This window comes from Rhinolophus ferrumequinum, chromosome 24 (assembly GCF_004115265.2).
Source record: "Rhinolophus ferrumequinum isolate MPI-CBG mRhiFer1 chromosome 24, mRhiFer1_v1.p, whole genome shotgun sequence".
Classification (NCBI taxonomy): Eukaryota; Metazoa; Chordata; class Mammalia; order Chiroptera; family Rhinolophidae; genus Rhinolophus; species Rhinolophus ferrumequinum.
The window spans coordinates 24,954,191-24,971,825 of NC_046307.1; the positions used below are offsets into that span (position 1 = coordinate 24,954,191).

At 45.5% G+C, this 17,635-nt stretch overlaps 1 protein-coding gene across 4 annotated transcripts in view; it reads left to right on the forward strand.

The window, feature by feature from the left end:
- GRIA1 (glutamate ionotropic receptor AMPA type subunit 1) overlaps positions 1-15,232 on the forward strand; it is a 287,697-nt gene extending 272,465 nt beyond the window's left edge. For 2 of the 4 annotated variants that reach the window (XM_033096029.1, XM_033096031.1), the window contains 2 exons: positions 4,166-4,300; positions 12,361-12,873. In XM_033096029.1, the coding sequence (XP_032951920.1) occupies positions 4,166-4,300; positions 12,361-12,561 (336 nt within the window). In that variant the 3' untranslated portion in view covers positions 12,562-12,873. Of the gene's footprint in view, positions 1-4,165; positions 4,301-12,360 lie in introns of all 4 variants that reach the window. The other 2 variants (XM_033096030.1, XM_033096032.1) reach the window with 2 other exon arrangements.
- The last annotated feature ends 2,403 nt before the right edge of the window (positions 15,233-17,635 follow it).

Consider the following 17,635-nt stretch of genomic DNA (forward strand, 5'->3'; position numbering starts at 1 on the left):
CTAGGAACTCTTTAGATGCCTGACATCTCTTGCAGTTGGAACAAGTGTCAAAGGTCACTTGGTATAACTCTTTCCAGTGCTTCAATCCCTTAGATGACCTTGTCAGCTTCTTTCTGAATACATCCAAGTTTGAGGAACTCACCACTACCCACGGCAGGGCGTTCCACCTTTGGACCGCTCTGCTCATTGGAAAGGTCTTCCTTTAGTTAAATCAAATTCACCTCCCACAGCTTCCTCACTTTGGTTCTAACTAGTGAGTGAGCCTCGCCAACCACTCACTCTGCACTCCCAGGAAATAACTAACCACTCAGGAAAACGGCTCATCGGCCAAATACATAAGCGTCGGAAAAGCACCAGAGAAAGCCTGCTATAGCAGAAAGGATAAATACGTGGAAGAGACGTTAGACTTTTGTCATGGCCCTACAAGTTAGTCAGGTTACAGATTCCGCAGGGGGGAAGATTGCAGCAGCCCCTAAAACTCCACTTGTACACACATCAGAAAATGAGTGGAATTCCTGTGGAACGTAGTGAAGCGCAGAAGCTGCAGCTTGGCTTGGTAGGAGTTCACAGTCTCACCAGGAAGATAAGGAGGAATGGAAGCATTTGGAGAAACCTGAAGCTGGGTCCTTAGATGATGGGCCGCACAGTCTCCATGGGAGGACTGCGGTTAGGACCGAAGGCCTGGGCTTCTCCTGGGAACTGTCCACTTCAGCCATTTGAAAAAGCCGCAAGTTTCTCAGCCTCAGGCCCAGCTCAAACCGCCTCACGAAGACTTGAGCCGGCCCCACATTCTTGGAAGGGCTGTTAGCTCAGAAACACAGGAGTCTGGGACAGTCCCCCATTATGTGGGAAGAGCAAGGAACAATATGAAAAAGAAAAAACATCTCCTCGCACATGAGGAAAGCAGCAAGTCAGACAAGTGAAGGAGAACAGATGAAGGAAGGTAGGGGCAGGGCTCGTCACCATAACAACAAGCCCAAGAATTCTGAAAGATGGAATTTTTGTTTTTCCTTTCAACTGTCATTCTTCTCAGTACTGTCACTCTCTTTCCCCCGTCCTGGTGGAAGACAAGTTGTGACTTTTTCACTCCCACCAACAAGCTGCCTGGCTTTGGAGAATCCAGCTGCTATGGGATGGGAGAATGGGGTTCCCCAGAGGGGTGCTCAGAAGACTCAAATTCCGTCTTTCTCCTTCACCTGCTTGTGGCTGGGCAGCTTGTAGCTTGCCCATGAAACACGAACAGAACTGTTTGTACTAAAGTCCGCGAGAAAGTCCCCCCTCGTTGGGACACTGTGGGCCAGATGAAGAAGCAGAGCCCTGGTCCTTATGTAAAAGGGATCGTTGTCCCTGCCCCAGGATGCCCCATCGTATTGCAGCAGAGTGAGTCAATAAGGCCAACAGAACAGGCCGTCTTTGAAAGAACTCAGCTCGGTGCGACCAGAAAGCTAATGGTACACAGAGGGTCATCGTAAACCCTTGCCTACGTGTAAACTGTGTGGGCTCAGAAGACACTAACACCAGCACTTCCTTCCATATCCTATCAGAGTGTGCCAAATGGAGACAGTTGTGCTACGTCTAAGTCCGCTTTCTGCTAGGGCCCAGGTGCCCCCCGGATTGCAGAGTCTTCCCTGACCCCTGCTCCTAAAGAATTGTGCTGACATAAAGAAGGATCAGTGACACTGAGCATCTTACCAGAGGCGGCAGTCCCCATGTCATCGGGCTGCCCTCTTTGTTTGTATGGGATGTGTCCCCACATACACATACACTGCCATTTCCATGGGCCAGAGACCTTCGAAAGTGAGGGATGCTCTCCACCCCCAGACGTAGTCAAATGCTCAGTCATTGGACCTTCCTCCTCCTGCAGTTATATAGATATGTCCCCTCTCCCTACTTTCATATGCATATCTAACCCTTCCTTCCCAGATATACTAGCAGTAGACGCTCCACCTTCTATGGTTAAGGAAGCAGATGCCCTCGTAGGGTTTTTTGAAGGTAGTAATAAAAAAAGGTGCCCACCCCTCCCTTATCCTTGAAGGCAATCTACAACCAAGGCAAACTTGAAAAGACCATGAGGACAGAGACAGAAACAGCCTTGGTGATGAAGGAGGGCAGGTGCACGTCAGCTATTTCAAGACGAGTCAGCTTGTGAGCAGGACTCGTTCCTTTCCTCCCGGCCTCTTTCCTTCCCTCCGGCCTGTTCCACATCCACTGTCTGATAATGCATTCATTGCCTCCCGACCACACCCCGAGCCCTGTCTATTCAGAAAAGTGGTATAGGAACCTCTACCGACCCTCATTCCTCAAGGACTCTAAATTACTCCACAGAAGCAGAATTACAGCCCTCCTCCTCAACAAACAGGGAGACACTTTGAGTGTTCTAAAAAATCATGCCACGTGGGAACTTCCTTGTTCAGCCAACTCTTGAACAAACCACCAAACTCACTGTTGCCCATTTCCCTTATCAGGCCATTATACCCGAGCAGGAGAAATTCTACTCCTTTGGATAATCATTGCCACTGCTTCCAAAGCCAGAATGTGCCTTGCCAAGTAAAAGCCATCATCAAGGGCCATCTGCTTTAGCAATACAGGAAGCCACCAAAGGGATGTGCTTAGATAATCCTACGGTTCTGCTGGACCAGGCTGCTTCTGGGGAGGGAAGGCAAGCTGCTATTTGCCGGCTGCAGTCCCAAGCAGAGCCCCGCTGAATCCTGTACAATGCACCAAGTAGAACTAGGGCGGAGGTTCCTGACTTGTTCATCAGCAGACCCCTCTCCACACGCCCAGATTCTAATAGGCAGAGGTCAAAGGAGTCCCTAAAGCAAGACAGTTCACCCTTCGCTTGCCTATATCCCCACCTGACAAAGAACACGTGGAGTGATCTAAAAGCTATATCCTATCCAGTGCCACCAACCAACCAACCATGGCCTGTGCCCATGCCAGCTGAGGCAGGCATTTCATCTTAACTCAATGAGAAACTTGTTCTATCTGAGCAAACAATAGAACAAAGGTGGAAGAAGCACCCTGACCTCTGGGGATGAGTATTCTTTCAGGATTTCAAGATGTCGAGAATTTCACTGAGCAGTTTCTCCCTCTCCCTGAGCCATTACCCCCCCCCCACCGTGACCACCAGTTTTATCTGGTTGTTCTCACCACTTGGGAAGATGTCGTTCCTCAGACCCGATTTTTGAACCCAATTGGAGGTGACAGAACTCAGGCATGGTCTCACCAGACTGATGGCCTTTCGCAGGCTCCACAGAGCAAGCTCTGTCCATCTGCTGTTGGACACGGGCACTTTCTCCCGGATCCCTAGGAATTAAGCACCCTGCTCCAGGACCCTCCTCGTCCAAAACCAGCACAGGACCTTTTCCCGCAGGCAGCAGAGATTTCTAAACTCAGCCGCCTGAGCATGCCTACGGTGTTTTTAGCAAGCACCTCCAACAAAAAAATGACACCAATTAAGCATAATTATTAGGATTTAATAGATCCATTTTTCTATCTCAGTACCTTTTTACTACTCCAAGCTCCCCCAGTTTTTTTCCTCTAAACTAGGACTCAGAGCAGTAAGTTAAAAGAATACGTCGGTAGGTCTTTATTATACATAAAATAACTGTCTTATTAAATGGAAATCAAATGCACATCTAGGTGAACGCGCATCTTAAATACCAGCTCCCCGCAAAATACTCAGAGACATAAACCAGAAGCCAGGCAAATGTGTTGCTCAGCAACAGAGGGGATGGAGGGCGGGAACTGAGTTGAAAAGGAAGAGACAGTTTTCTGAAAGAATAGGGTAAGCTCAAGGATACAGATCTTGGTGGAAGCTGCCCTGAATTTCTTGTGGCATTTCCTGCCCCAGAACAGGCATTAGGGGGAGATGGGAGGGGGGAGGGTGCGGAATGTAATTATAAATTAAAAATAATCAGGGATGCTTGGAAAACTGTTATACACACACACACACACACACACACACACACACACACACCACTTCTTTTATGGGGAATGTTCAATACTCTGTCAGGGAATCAAAAGCCTTTCCAACTATTCTGAATGCTAAAGAGGGTGACGGGGTTGAGTGCATGTGTGTAGAAATGCTGTGACTTAGACGGGCTCTAGCCTCTTGCCTCACTTTCCTCTTCTCCCCTCCCCCCTGCCCTCCTCCTCTCCCCAGGACAAGACAAGTGCCCTGAGCCTCAGCAATGTGGCAGGCGTGTTCTACATCCTGATCGGAGGCCTTGGACTAGCCATGCTGGTGGCCTTAATCGAGTTCTGCTACAAATCCCGTAGCGAATCCAAGCGGATGAAGGTGGCATCGTCTTCCCAGGCCTTTTTCCTAACCTGTTCTGTGATCCAGCTGGGTTTCCTGGGAGTCCCTCAACTAGACAGGGTGGGCGTGACAGGCTGTTGAGGTCAGCCCAAGACAGGGGGTATAAAGCTGTTACGAGGAAGGTGACAAGGGAAGAGGCATCTCTGAGGAAGGAAGGAAGGTGGGAAGGAAGGAAGATAGTAAACATAAGGCCCAAGAAAACAACTATATCCGCCAAAGATGAGTGGTGAGACTAAAAGTTAGGAGTTGAAGTGGGCAGTGAACATAGCATGAGGCAACAGGGAGCTTGTTGCTAAGGTTGCATTAACAGAAGTGTATCTCGCAATATATGGGGGGAGAGTGTCTACCCTCAGCAAAATGGATGATCTAGCCACGGTTGGTGAATTAGGTCTTTTCTTAACCACCATATTGTGAGACAGACTTTGGCAGAGAGGATCATGTACAGAGAAGGGTAAGCAGATTAATTAGATGACCGCCAACCACATCAAGTATAGCTGAAGACAACTAACTGGAGAAGAGAAGACTTATGAAGGATAAGAGCTATCTGTAAAAATATGAAGACTTTTCAGGTGGGAAAGAAGACTAGTTCTGTGGGGTCCCAAAGTGTACAATAAGAACTAATGACTGAAAGCCATGGAGAACAGTTGTTAACACCATAAGGGAGATCCACTTTTCTTTCTGAGCTACCTAAAAATAGGACAGACTGTCCCAATAAGTAGCAAGTGACCCATCACTGGAGGTGAACAAGTAGAGGCTGAATCACTCTTGACGAGGATGTAGGTTCAAGTATCCCTAGGGAGTTGGGTGAAATGACCTTCAAGGCCCCTCCCATTTCATCCTTTAACTTCAATAAGAAAATATGTACGGAAGAGTGAATCATGTGAGCAACACCATGAACTCGACACCCTAAGGAGGGAGAGAGGACTGAGATGCAAACCGTGACCTTCAGAATCTTCTGCAAAGAATGACACAGAACAATTACTCGGTGAAGCAACATATGGTATCGATAGCAAGGCCTGTAGCAATGTAGGGGACAAAGAAATTAGAGAGGGCTTCTGGGAAGAGGCAGAAATAAGAGGAAGGACAAGTGGGATTCAGACCAACAGAGGTGGAGAGAAGCACAGGCACTCGGAGCTGTGTATCCTAAGCAGTGACCTTGACTTGACTAGACGAAGACAATTCATTGGTAGGATTTGGTCTCCTAGAACGCACCCTAAGATGACCATTTTACAAAGTTCAATTGTTCTTGAGCTCAGCACACCCACTGTTGGGTCACGACCACAGCCTCCTGCCTAAGCCCTCCCCACCTTGGGGCATCAGCCCTACACATACTTCCAGGGTCACTCTTGGAGATGACAGGGCTGGACGTTTCCTTCCCCAGTTTGCAAACTCTGTATTCAGTTCTGGACACAAGGACTGGGAGTTGGGGGAGGAGGGCCTTCTGTCTAGGATTCGGATCTTCTGTCTTGGCATTCAGCATTTCCAAGGTCTTCTTTCCCCTCCCAGACAATCAGCTCTCCTTACATACTCCATACTCCAGCCACCTACCCCGTACTTTCCACCCATGTGCCTTTATGCAGGCTGACACGTCTCCCTGTCTTCTGTGCCATAGGACCCATTTACCACGCAACTTCCCTAACATATAATGAGGAATAATTAAAGGATGGCAGTGTGATGGTATGTGGCCAGGGGTCCTAGCCACACCTCCATCCTACCCCTGACCAGCTCAAGGTCCAAGGACAAAGCACAGTGAAAGCATGAGCCTCAGACCTTAAACCCAGTGTAGGCTCCCAAGGACCTTGGCTGGACACAACAAGATCTCCTAGAACCTACACAAAGCTTTCTTTGCCTATTCCATCCAAAACATAAGCCTAAAGACTCTCCTACCTTACCCTCCAAGGAGAGGAAAAGCCACTCCAGAGACAAAGAGGCGGGACAGGAGGAGAGCTAGATGACTTGCAGACTTAACACCCCCCAAAACCTTCCCCACGGATCATTCCCCACTGGCCCAAACCAGTGGCCCAGGAATGCCCAGAACCCTTCACAGGAGCACCTTCTCACTCCTCCCCCACCCCCAGGACACAGTGCAGTGTAGTGGTCTAAAGCACAGGCTCTGGAGTCTGCAAGTCTGAGCATAAATCCGGCCTGCTCCGTTTGTTAACTGTGTCATCGTGGACAGGCTTCAACAGCTCTCTGATCCTCATTTTCCGTAAAACGGGACTAGTGGTAGTACATACCACAGAAAATCATTGTGAAGATTATATGAAAAATTGGATATAAAGGGCTTGGCAAAATGTTTGGTCCATAGCAAGCCCTCAATACATAATAACAATGATAACTAGAATTTATAATATTTCTTATTATTAGTGGCCAGCTATAACCTCCTTAAGACTTTCTTTTTATTGCCCCTACTTACATGTCCTAGGCTTTTTGAGCTATATAGACTGTGAGTTCCTCAAGGTAAGATTTCTCTTTGGACATTCCATGCACATAGGGTATTAGTAAAATTAATGTAGAATTGTATCTGGAAGAAAAAATCTCTTGGAGGATAAGGTGAAGTATGGGAGAAAGCTACTGTTAGGTTAGGCAAATACAACCATAAAACCACCCAGCCTGGGGCGGCCGGTTAGCTCAGTTGGTTAGAGCGTGGTGCTCATAACAACAAGGTTGCCGGTTCAATCCCCACATGGGCCACTGTGAGCTGCACCCTCCACAACTAGATTGAAACAACTACTTGACTTGGAGCTGATGGGTCCTGGAAAAACACACTTAAATAAATAAAAATTAAAAAAAACAAACACCCAGCTTGGAAGAACAAGCATCATCCAAGGTGGTTTTGGCCCCATCTGTTTATGCTCATAAAATCTGCTGAAACCAGGCATCCACCAAGCAGGTGATCTCTTGGACTTGCAGCGCTTCCTCTAGAATTACTAGGTCCCGCTAATCGTGGTTAGTGCCAGGTAGTGGCACCAGGGTGACCAAAGACAGCGACCCTCTTAACACTGGATGGTGCTGACCTTCACCACCAAAGCCACAACCTTCAGGTGAAGATAATATCCTTAGAAGTGGCCACTGACGCATGCACGCCGTAACTTCTCGAAGACATTCTCACCCTTCCCTTTACAAAGAGGCTGAATGTCTCAGAAGCCAACACCAGGGTCTCTTGAAATCATTACTCCAACGTCTTTCACCACAATCTTCTATGATTAATTCCATTGGTTGGCATGACTTCTACACAACTCACTGAGGCTCTGAATAGAATTTTTAAACTTTCAAATGCAGAAAAGTGACTTCTGCTGTCTTTACGAGTCAACCCAGCCCTCCCTGTTTGAAGCTCTATCAACTCTTCTCTCATCCAAAAGAGCTAAGTGGAACACATGTCACTTGCCTCTCAGACTTCCCAGCTTTGCAAATCTCTTTGCTAGTCTGTACTTTGCCTTCTCCAACGTCAGTTGGCTCTTTTCAGAAGAGCAGCCTCCAACGTCCCCCAGAGGCCGACACTGACGGTGTCACGGGCCTTTGCAAGAACCTTCCTTCTTCTTTCTTTCCTTGATCACAGTGTCTGGCTAACTCTTAGAGCCTTCAACCAAACCCTAGTTCTGAGCCAGCCTTCTGCCCTTCAACCGTGTTCAGTAGGCCCTTCTCCACTCTGCATGGAAAATGGAGGAGAAAAAGAGGGACAGAAATGAAAAAGAAGGGAAGGAGAGAGAGAGATGGAAGGAAAGGAAGACAACATCTTTTTAGTAACTTCCATGTCCAAAGTGCTACATATATTTCCATTAACCCTGTATAATATGTTGTGCTTGCAATTCAACAGATGAAGAAATAGGGGTTCAGAGAAGCTAAGTAGCTTATCCTAACAAGTCCACAAAAGCTAGGAGCTGAAGGAACAGGAATTAGACCTCCAACGTGGCTTTTGCAAAGTCTGGCTTCTTGGGACCAACCAAGCCACCTCTAAATTTCTCTCTTCTCCCCAACCACATGGCAACAGATACTTTTGAGCACCTACTCCGTGTCCCTTCAAGCCCCAGCCACAATGCACAGATAAATAGTATGCAGCCCTTCTCCTTCGGTTTACCTGTCCCTGTTATTGAGGCCACCTATGGTACGTTATCATTTGCTTGTGCATTGTTGCATTCCTTTCCCCTTTGATGTCACATGGGCAGAACACAAAGCAAGTGTCACAGGGAAAATGAGCAGGGCACCCTGCCAATATTCCTTCCACAAAGACATACCGAGCACCACTGTATGGTAGGTATTGCTGAGCACTGGGGATACAGTCAGGAACAAAACAGACATGGCTTCTGCTCTCAGGACACTGCGAGTTTGATGGAGAAGACAGAAAATAAGCAGATGCACATGTTCAGTGAGTGTTACGAAGAAAAATGCCCAGTGCTTCCAAGTTCTGATCAGGGAATGGGGACTGGGGAAGGTCAGAAAGGCTTCCCTGCAAAAGTGATATTTAACAGACTTGAGGTATACAAGGAATTAACCAGGGGAAGAGAGTTGCCAGCAAAGGATGCACAAGTGTCGGGGACCAAAAGACCAGAACTCCTGCCCGGAAATCAGCAGGAGGCCAGGGAGACCAGGGCACAGGAAGACTGAGAGAAGAAGAAAACTTGTGAGAAATGGGGACTCAGAGTGAAATTCAGGCAAACAGAACATTTGAGTATAATTTAAATTGTCACAGTAGCAAAACTACATCAGCTAAGACAAACTCCAAAATGAATAGTCTCAGATCCTCCTTTTCATTTTACTTGGGAAAACCGACCAGAACCGGAGTTCTTAGCTGATATGAAGGACAACCAAGGTCTTTACTATTTACCACCTTGCTCCCCAAGGAAAATAATTCCCAGCCTCTCCCACCCCCAGGAGAGCCGCTGACCTTTCATAATTGTATGTGGCGGTGCTAAGAGCCATGTTTGACCCACAGCAATGGAGGCTTTGCACATTGCCATGGGATAAGTGAGCAGCTGAGAGACTTGGTAATGCAAGGGGTGCATGCACCATAGCAGGCAGTCACCTGGCTCTTAGCACAAGTACTAGGATGAGGTCATTCCTGAGGTTTGTGCTTTTATTCGGGTGTTCTATGATGTGCAGAGACTCAGGAGACTTTTCTTAGAAAGGCAAGTGGCTGAGAAGTTATGATGTAATCACTGTTAGAGAAATGAGTCTCTGAAGAGCCAGCTTGAGGGACTTTGAGATAAAACATTTTATTCCCTGAGTATCAATTTCAAAAAACAGCTCTAAGAATCAGCTTTAAGAATGGTTGGTACAGCAAGGATGGAGCAGGGAGAACCACATTTCCTGGAGGCAAGAGAAGGAATGACATTAACTTATGACAGTTCAGCGACAGGGGGAGGAAGAACCACAGTAAAAAGTTCATCCGCTTTGGCACTAGACCACACAAGTAACCTTAAGCCAGTCATTCCTAAGTCCTCAGTTGCTCTGTAAAGTGAATGAAATAAACTAGATCAGTGGATTTCAATCTTGCTTGCATATTGGAATCACCTGGGGAGTTTTTAAAACTCCAAGCATCCAGGCCACACATCCCAGCTATTAAGTCAATATCTCTGGGATTAGGTCTCAGGCGTCAGTATTGTTTTTCCCCCAAAACTAAAACTGCTCAAGTGATCCCACTGTGCAGCCAAGTTTGAGAACTGGTGACCTAGTCATTTTTCGTGTTGCTTTCTACTCCAAAGTTTTGACTGTTCATTTTTTCTCCTGAGATCCCATGAACGTATTAGAAAGGAAGCCGGCAAGCAGGCTGTAACCACTATCAGGGGTGTATGGAGACACTGAGAAGCCCTCAGCTTCCTCGAAAACAAATTCTCAGGGACATGACTTCGAGGGTTTTAGTTATATGCTCAGCTAACTTCGCGCACACTTTGATAGGCAGCCATGTTAACTATGCTGCCAATCTTCTTCTTTAAGACAAATTCAGCAAGTACTTCAGTGGAATATTATGGGAATGTGTGAGACTTTTTGAGAAGCAAAGCACAAGGTGATCAGTGTGAACTTGAAGCTTTTGTTTTAAAGTAAAGGGATATGGCAGAGAAAAAACATAGAAGACAGACATTTCAAGCTATCCAGTAGAGGGTTCCATATTTTACACACACATACAAAGTTATTTTCAACATTTTTTAGGGGAAAGTAAGTAACCATTAATTCCTCGTGTTTTCATTTCACATTTCCCCCATAGAGCATGGCAGTGATATTTATTTGGCCTTGACTTAGAAGAACGCAATCCAGGTGACACTTCCTCTTTAATGGAGGACAACCAAGGTAGAATGTAAATAAATCAACTCGAGAAGTTTGAGGAAGAGACAGAACCAGTGTAGGCAGAGCATCATATGCGGGAAAAATGTCTGAATCATGCATTTTAAAAAGAAAGGACATTTAAAAAGTTGTTAGAATTGCCAGTAATAAGAGGATATTCCCATCGAAGTATAGCAGAAAGAACAAAATATTGATCAAAACTACCCTGTTTATCCCTGTCTGGCCAGAGTAGTTTGACTGGCTTCTCTGATCACTAGAATCATCATAATATGCAAAGGAGAAAGCGTTAGACTTTTTGAGAAGAATCCTAGGTGATTGGGTTTTCTTTGACAAACTCAGGAATATTGATTAAGCAGCTACCTGTATGCTGAACACTCTGGGAGGTAGCTAAGGATTAAGAAGACATGGTCCTTGCCCGTTGCAGATAACTAGCACCTTTAAAGAGGACAAAACTTACAGACTTGAAGCAGAACCATTACAAGAGGATGTATAATGCAGGAGTACTAAGGTGAGAGGTAGCCAGCACTGGCTGGTGCAGTCTAAGACAGCTTCAAGAAGGAGGTGAGAACACAACGCACCTTTGAAGGATGGGTAGGGTTGGTCTTAGAAACCAACTCATAGAACGTTCTTCCCCTTTATGTTGATTCTGGAACACCGAGAAACGAAGCCCCACCTAAAAAAAACGTCTATGAGTATCTCTTCATATGAAGTTAGAAGTGACAGGAAGAGGGTACGGGTTTGGGGTTCATGTCATGAAGTGTTTTCCTGCAAAGGAACTCAGAACAGAATCCTTCCTCTTGTCTAATAAGATATGGCTCTAATCCCCGATTGTGGTCTTGAACGTTCCACCTAATTCATCTGGTCCTGGGGTGACTGCTGGAGTCCATTTCATATATAGACTTCCAACATTCTAGAAATCACAAGTTTATTAGCATTGACCTGAAGTGTCAGTTTAGAAATGCAGGTTTCAAAAACAGAGGTGCCGGTTTTACAGGCTGCGGGGAAGGGGCTGACACAGAGAATGATCTTTGTCGTGCATTCTCGTTCGCTTTAGCACATGCCTCTTTCCAATTACATCCTGCCTATTGTATTATTCAAATGAGTTCTACATTCCCTTCACACATGCTGCTAGAGGTAGGACAGCATTTTCCCTGAAGCAAATCGGAGGCAGTTTTTTCATTTTTAACCCAACAATAGCACACCCTTAATTCTTTTTAACATTTTGAATAGTTTTTCACGTAGTGACATCCTTCTTGCTAATAACAGTTTGTAGGTACATAGATAAATACATTTCATAAACGTGGAGATTTAAAAGGTCTACAGAGGTAAGGAGATACGTACAGGGTCACACAACTAGTTAATATCAGAACCAGAACTAAAATCCAAGTTTCCTAAACCCCATTTCCAGAGCTTTTCCACTTGTTTCATGTTGCGGCATTGATTGCCATCAATGCTACCATGGAACTATTATACCTTTAGAAATCACAGAATAAAAGGACCAGAAAGGATCTTAGAGATTTTTTAGTCCAGCACACCCCTCATTAAACAGAGAGACCACGAGGAACAGGGAGGGGATCAGACTTGTCCAGAGCCATGCAGCAGTTTTGTGAGTTCATGAGAAGTCCAGATCAGCATTACAGATTAGGAACGTAGTGGGACGGGAAGAGGGTAGCAGTGGCATTGTAAGTCCAGCGTTGACTCATTCTTTTTGCCAATCATTGCCAAGGACCTGGGGAAGAACCCCTGGTCCTCCTGAAAAGGGTTTCTGTTTGATCCCACAGCAATCCATCAACGAAGCCATACGGACATCGACACTCCCCCGAAACAGCGGGGCAGGAGCCAGCGGTGGTGGGAGTGGAGAGAATGGCCGAGTGGTCAGCCACGACTTCCCCAAATCCATGCAATCAATTCCCTGCATGAGCCACAGTTCAGGGATGCCTTTGGGAGCCACAGGATTATAACTGGAGCAGATGGAGACCCCTTGGGGAGCAGGCTCGAGCTCCTCTAGCCCCATCCCAAACCCTTCAGTGCCAAAAACAACAACAAAGTGAAACGCAACCGCCACCAACCACAATGACCACAAAAAGGATGATTCAACCGATTTTCCCGAAGGATTGAAAACCATTCTGCTGTCCTCTTTCCTTTTTTGATGTTCTTTCACCCTTTTCTGTTTGCTAAGTAAGGATGATAAATAACACTGTACTGCAATAAGGGGAGAATAACCCTGTCTAATAGAGCTTGTGTCTCTGAAAATGGAGTCACTGGAACACTAATGAGGAAACTGTACTGTTTTCTTTTAATTCAGTTGTTAATGTGTGCGATTTTTTTTCTTACTAATATTCACGATTTGCAGGTTCTGTTAGGCCACTTCCTTCTCCTCACTTATTCCCAACTCCCTACCCATCCCTCTTCAGTTTGCAGATTGCAGAGTCAAGATTTGTTCCACCTTGAAAGCAAGCAAAAGGAAGAAAGCAACCTTCCAACTCATTCGCCCTGGGAGCTCTCCCAGGTGCCCTGCGTTCCTCAGCCCCAAACCCTGGATGCAGACGAAGGTTGTCGAAGGGATGGGCTGCCTTCCTGAGACAGGGCCCTGCCTGAGCACTGATTTAGTTGAGAATGCGTGTGAAAAGCAACTCCTACCAAGGGTGGCGGAGAGGGCAAAGGCTGGCGTGCACTTGGAGGAGGGCTCACGAATTTATTGCTGGAGGTTCAGATAAAGCTTCCTTTAACGTGTAAGAGCCGTCTCACAGAACTTAGCTGGAAGGTTATATTTCTTCACAGAGTCAACCTCAGCTCTGAAAAGTATGTCCTTCTGACTGTGCTCAAGCCCACAGGCACACTGGTAGCTGAAGGGCAATTGGCCTCCTGAACAAAGTAGAGACTTGGGAACAGCTTACAGCCAGGGAGCTATCGCCCGTGATTCTTGCTTTTCAGTTGCTTAACATCTGAGCAGGAGCCCCATTATGGAGTAGACTCTTTCTTTCTGGAGCCTCTGATGTGGGGGGAAATGCTATGCAAGCTAAGTGTGAAAGAAAGGTGATGGAAGAATTTGTGGAAGAAGAAGCTTCATCGAAGCCCCCAAGCAATAGAACCTTCCATGATGTGCTGTCTCCTAGGTGTAAAAGACCAAATATGAAGCTTAGGGTTTTGCTGACTTAGACAAATTGGGTTTTTATGTCCATATAAAAATGTTATCTTAGAATATGGCCAGATAACATTCTGTCATCTTTAGAAAGTAAAATGCCCAAGGCTAACTCTTTGAAGGTGGAAAGGGATATGGATTAAGTTGATAATGACATTGGGGTCCTTAAGATCCCTGGCCTCAACTTCTAACCCAAGGAGGCAGACTTTTTCCCTGGTTAAGACAGATGGAGATACTATATTTCAATGATCAGAATCAATACACCAAGGATTGTGACTACAAAGCTGAACTAAAGCAAGATTGGAGAGGGGACAAGGCTCATGGAGAGAAGCCCAGGCTGACCGAAACTTTGGGTGGGAGGGGACGGTTCCTGGCACATGGCTTTTTTAGAGATCCCAACTCTCATTCTTGGTGTGATTGGCTTCCAGCTCTCCAGCAGCCACTCACCTAGGTGCATGATTCAGTGTGTGCCATGTGTCATTAGCTTTTATTGATAACCATATTCTGGCTTGTTCCCTTACCCCCTACTTCTCTCCAGTCTCCTCTGCTAGGGGTTATCATTAGCAATTGACCAACTAAAGGTTTTGGAGCCTGCCTACGAGTAGGCACAGCACGACTGGCTTCATCTGTGGATTCTCTCAGTGGAGACCCACCATCTCTCTGTCCCTCCCATTCTCCTACATCAGCCATAGCAAAGAACCACCCCAAAATCAAACTCTTTGCCCTTTTAACTCAAGTGTTGTTCAGTCTCTCACGTGTCAATGTGGGCATGGTACGTGAAGCAGGACCCTCAAGATGGAGTATCACTCTTCACTACTGCCAGCTGATGTCCTCCCCAACCCCTGCCCTCTCCTCAGATTTTTCTCAGCCCTTAGCCTACCACTGCAGAACCTGGTGTGACCCGCCACTGGGCATCTGCATTTCAGAGGAGTTGGAAATAACCCTCTACCATCAACATGCTTCAAAGACCTTTTGCCTTTGGCCTGGTAAGATGCCTCTCCAGCTACTGAGCTCACCAGTAACCTGTTCTGATAGGGAGAGGCTGTCTGTGCTAGAAATGAGGGTCTATGCTTTGTGGGGGTCCAAGACTCCAGCGGAAAATGCTTTTCATCAATGGAGGAGTGACGGGGAAAACAAAAGCAAGAAGAAGAGTTAACTTGTATTATGTATTTTTACTACACTTTTCTTAAAAATAGAGCAATGGGAACACTCTGAAAGAAATTGACATTTTTCTCAACAGGAATCCATACTTAACAGTTCTAGATTTCATTAAATTTTGCTCTTTGGTACCTGGGCCTTTTATTTAACATCTATATTTGTTTTAACTCTCTTGGCAGATGTTTGAAAGGATTTTTGCTTGATCAAACACTAAATATTTTTTTGGTTCCTGTTTTTTTTTCCCCCCCAAGCAGCCAGTGTTTTTTTTTTTCCTTTTAGTATTTGCATAAAATGAAAATATCACCGAGAATTAAATCACTGTGGATCCATTATCTACTTTTCATATTTGTCCATTCCATTTCTGTGCCATTTCTGAACCAGAGCTCTAGAAGTTATGTTATTTCCTTATTGCTGAGTCAAGTCCAGTACATTTTTTAATGGTGGCCACTATACGTGACTCACAAACAGCTCTCAAACAAGTCATTTCAGCTGAAATAGATCACTGTGAGTCATTCATCCAAATAGGATAAAAAAAGAAAAGAAAGACAAAGAATGGGATTTGGTTTTCAAGAGCCACAGTTTCAATTGTAAGGAGCAGGGTTTGACGTTCAGTGGTCATAGTATCCCTAGGGAGCTGGCTGGCTCCCAGGGACTGTCTCCCAGACGTCCCCAAACAAGTCCAGGTGCATCTGTGATGTGCACAGAGTCACAACCAAAACAGAATCGAGACTGGGCTTACAAGTAGATAACCTTGGTCCTCAAACCACATGACCCTTATTCTTGCCTGAAAGCTTTTCTTTCACTCAAGAAAAATGGGCTTTCTGGAAAGGACCTGACATTTGTCGACACTTAGATACTGATGTTTAAAAGCAGCTTGAAGTGTTTTCTTCCCCAAGGAATTTTGCATAATAACAGGGGTGAGAAGCCTAAAATAAATTAACAAAGCTCTAGCAGTGGTATTTCAGGCAGTAACTACCGTGGTAGAAAAGGGTTGGGGGAAAGGAAAGAAACTAGAAGATTTGGGTAAAGCCTCGTCATTATCTGCACCCACCTGCGGTCACCTCCAGTATCTAGGGTGCCACTGAATGAAGAAGCACTTAACACCAGCTGACACATGGAGAAAAGTGATCTTACCATCCAATAGTTGGGACAATGATCATAATGGCTATAAAAGCACACGTGCTCATGTACTGAACACTTACTTGTTAAGCACACTTCACATCTTCTATATCATGACCATGACTCTCTAAGCTAGGAACTTATAGATGAGGAACTCAGACTTAAAGAGATAACATAACTTACTCAAAGTCCTATATGTGACAGAGCCAGGATTTGCACTGGATCGGCTTGAATCCAAAGCCTTTATATTACCCATCTCTCTGTTAACCAAGCCATGATGTATAATGGCCAGGGAAAAAAAACAGGCAAACAGTTTTATCTTCCTGTTATGCCAAAGTAACTAAAAATGGAATGGTTAAAGCTATACTTGTCACACCTTTGAGAAAGCCAGCCTATCCTCCTGGGGCATGAGAGATCGATAACCTAGACAAGACTGCACAAAAGGGAGGGGGGTGTGGAGAGAGGAGAAAGAGTTCCTTTTAGCCCCTTTAAAATAGATCCAGGCAAGGAAGCAGCACGCAGGATGGAGAGGGGACTGAAAAGCAGGTCCCCTGCACAATAATTGATTCGACCTGGGAAAGGATCCTCAGCGCTGTCCTGGGAGTTATCTTTCTGTGTGAACAACAGTGGAATCAGTTCTGGGGGTTACAGGACAATGGATGTAGCCTCAGCTAAAGAAAAGAATCCCTAAAGGTCAATGTTTCCTCATAATAATATTAGATTGCCCCTGGGGTCTAATACTGCCCCCATCAAGAAACCGCCACAGGTGTGAAAGTTGAAATGTATATGCAGTAATTTTCCTTTTCTCGCATCTTTCATAGCCCTATTCAGGTTATCTGATCAGTAACACTCTGTTATGTACTAAAGGGGGGTCAACAAGGTCCTACAGAAATGGGTATGAATACCTTTCACTGAAATAATGTCAAACATCAACTTAGAGACAAAGTGGCAAGTTCCTTGCTTACCAAAGGCCAATGTTCTCTCTAGGAAAGAATGTCTCTGGAGGTCCACTACTATCCCGCTTTACAGATAAGAAAACTGAGGTTCTTCAATAAGAAGCTACTTTCCCATGATTACAACATGGGTAGAGAAGCAATGTGCTACGGTGGAAAAGCCAGTAGATTAGGGATTCTCCTTCATTACAACCTTGGGCAAGAAAATTAAATACCCTGAGCCTCATTTTCCTCACCAAAGAAATGGGACACCTGATGTCAAAACAGGCAATGATTCTCGACCCTAACTGCACAATGGAATCACCAAGGGAACTTGAAACAATCACCAATGCCCAGGTGCATCTCCACATACAGTTTGTCTGAGTGCAGGCACAGTCGCTGTGGTTTTACTATTGCTGTTTTGTTTTGAACTCTCATGTGATTATAATGTGCCGCCAGGATTGAGAACCACTACAACCGGGCCATGCAGGGTATCAAAGAAAAGGTTCACAAAAACATCTTGGAAAATGACAAAGCACTATATTAGGGGTATTTGACCAACACCAAAACCGGGTTACCTAATGGCAGTCAAATCTCCATAGACCTAAGGGAGAAAAAGCCATCATATTCATCTGATAAAAGAGAAGGAAAAGACACAGCCCCCAGCTTGGGCTCTTGTGCTCC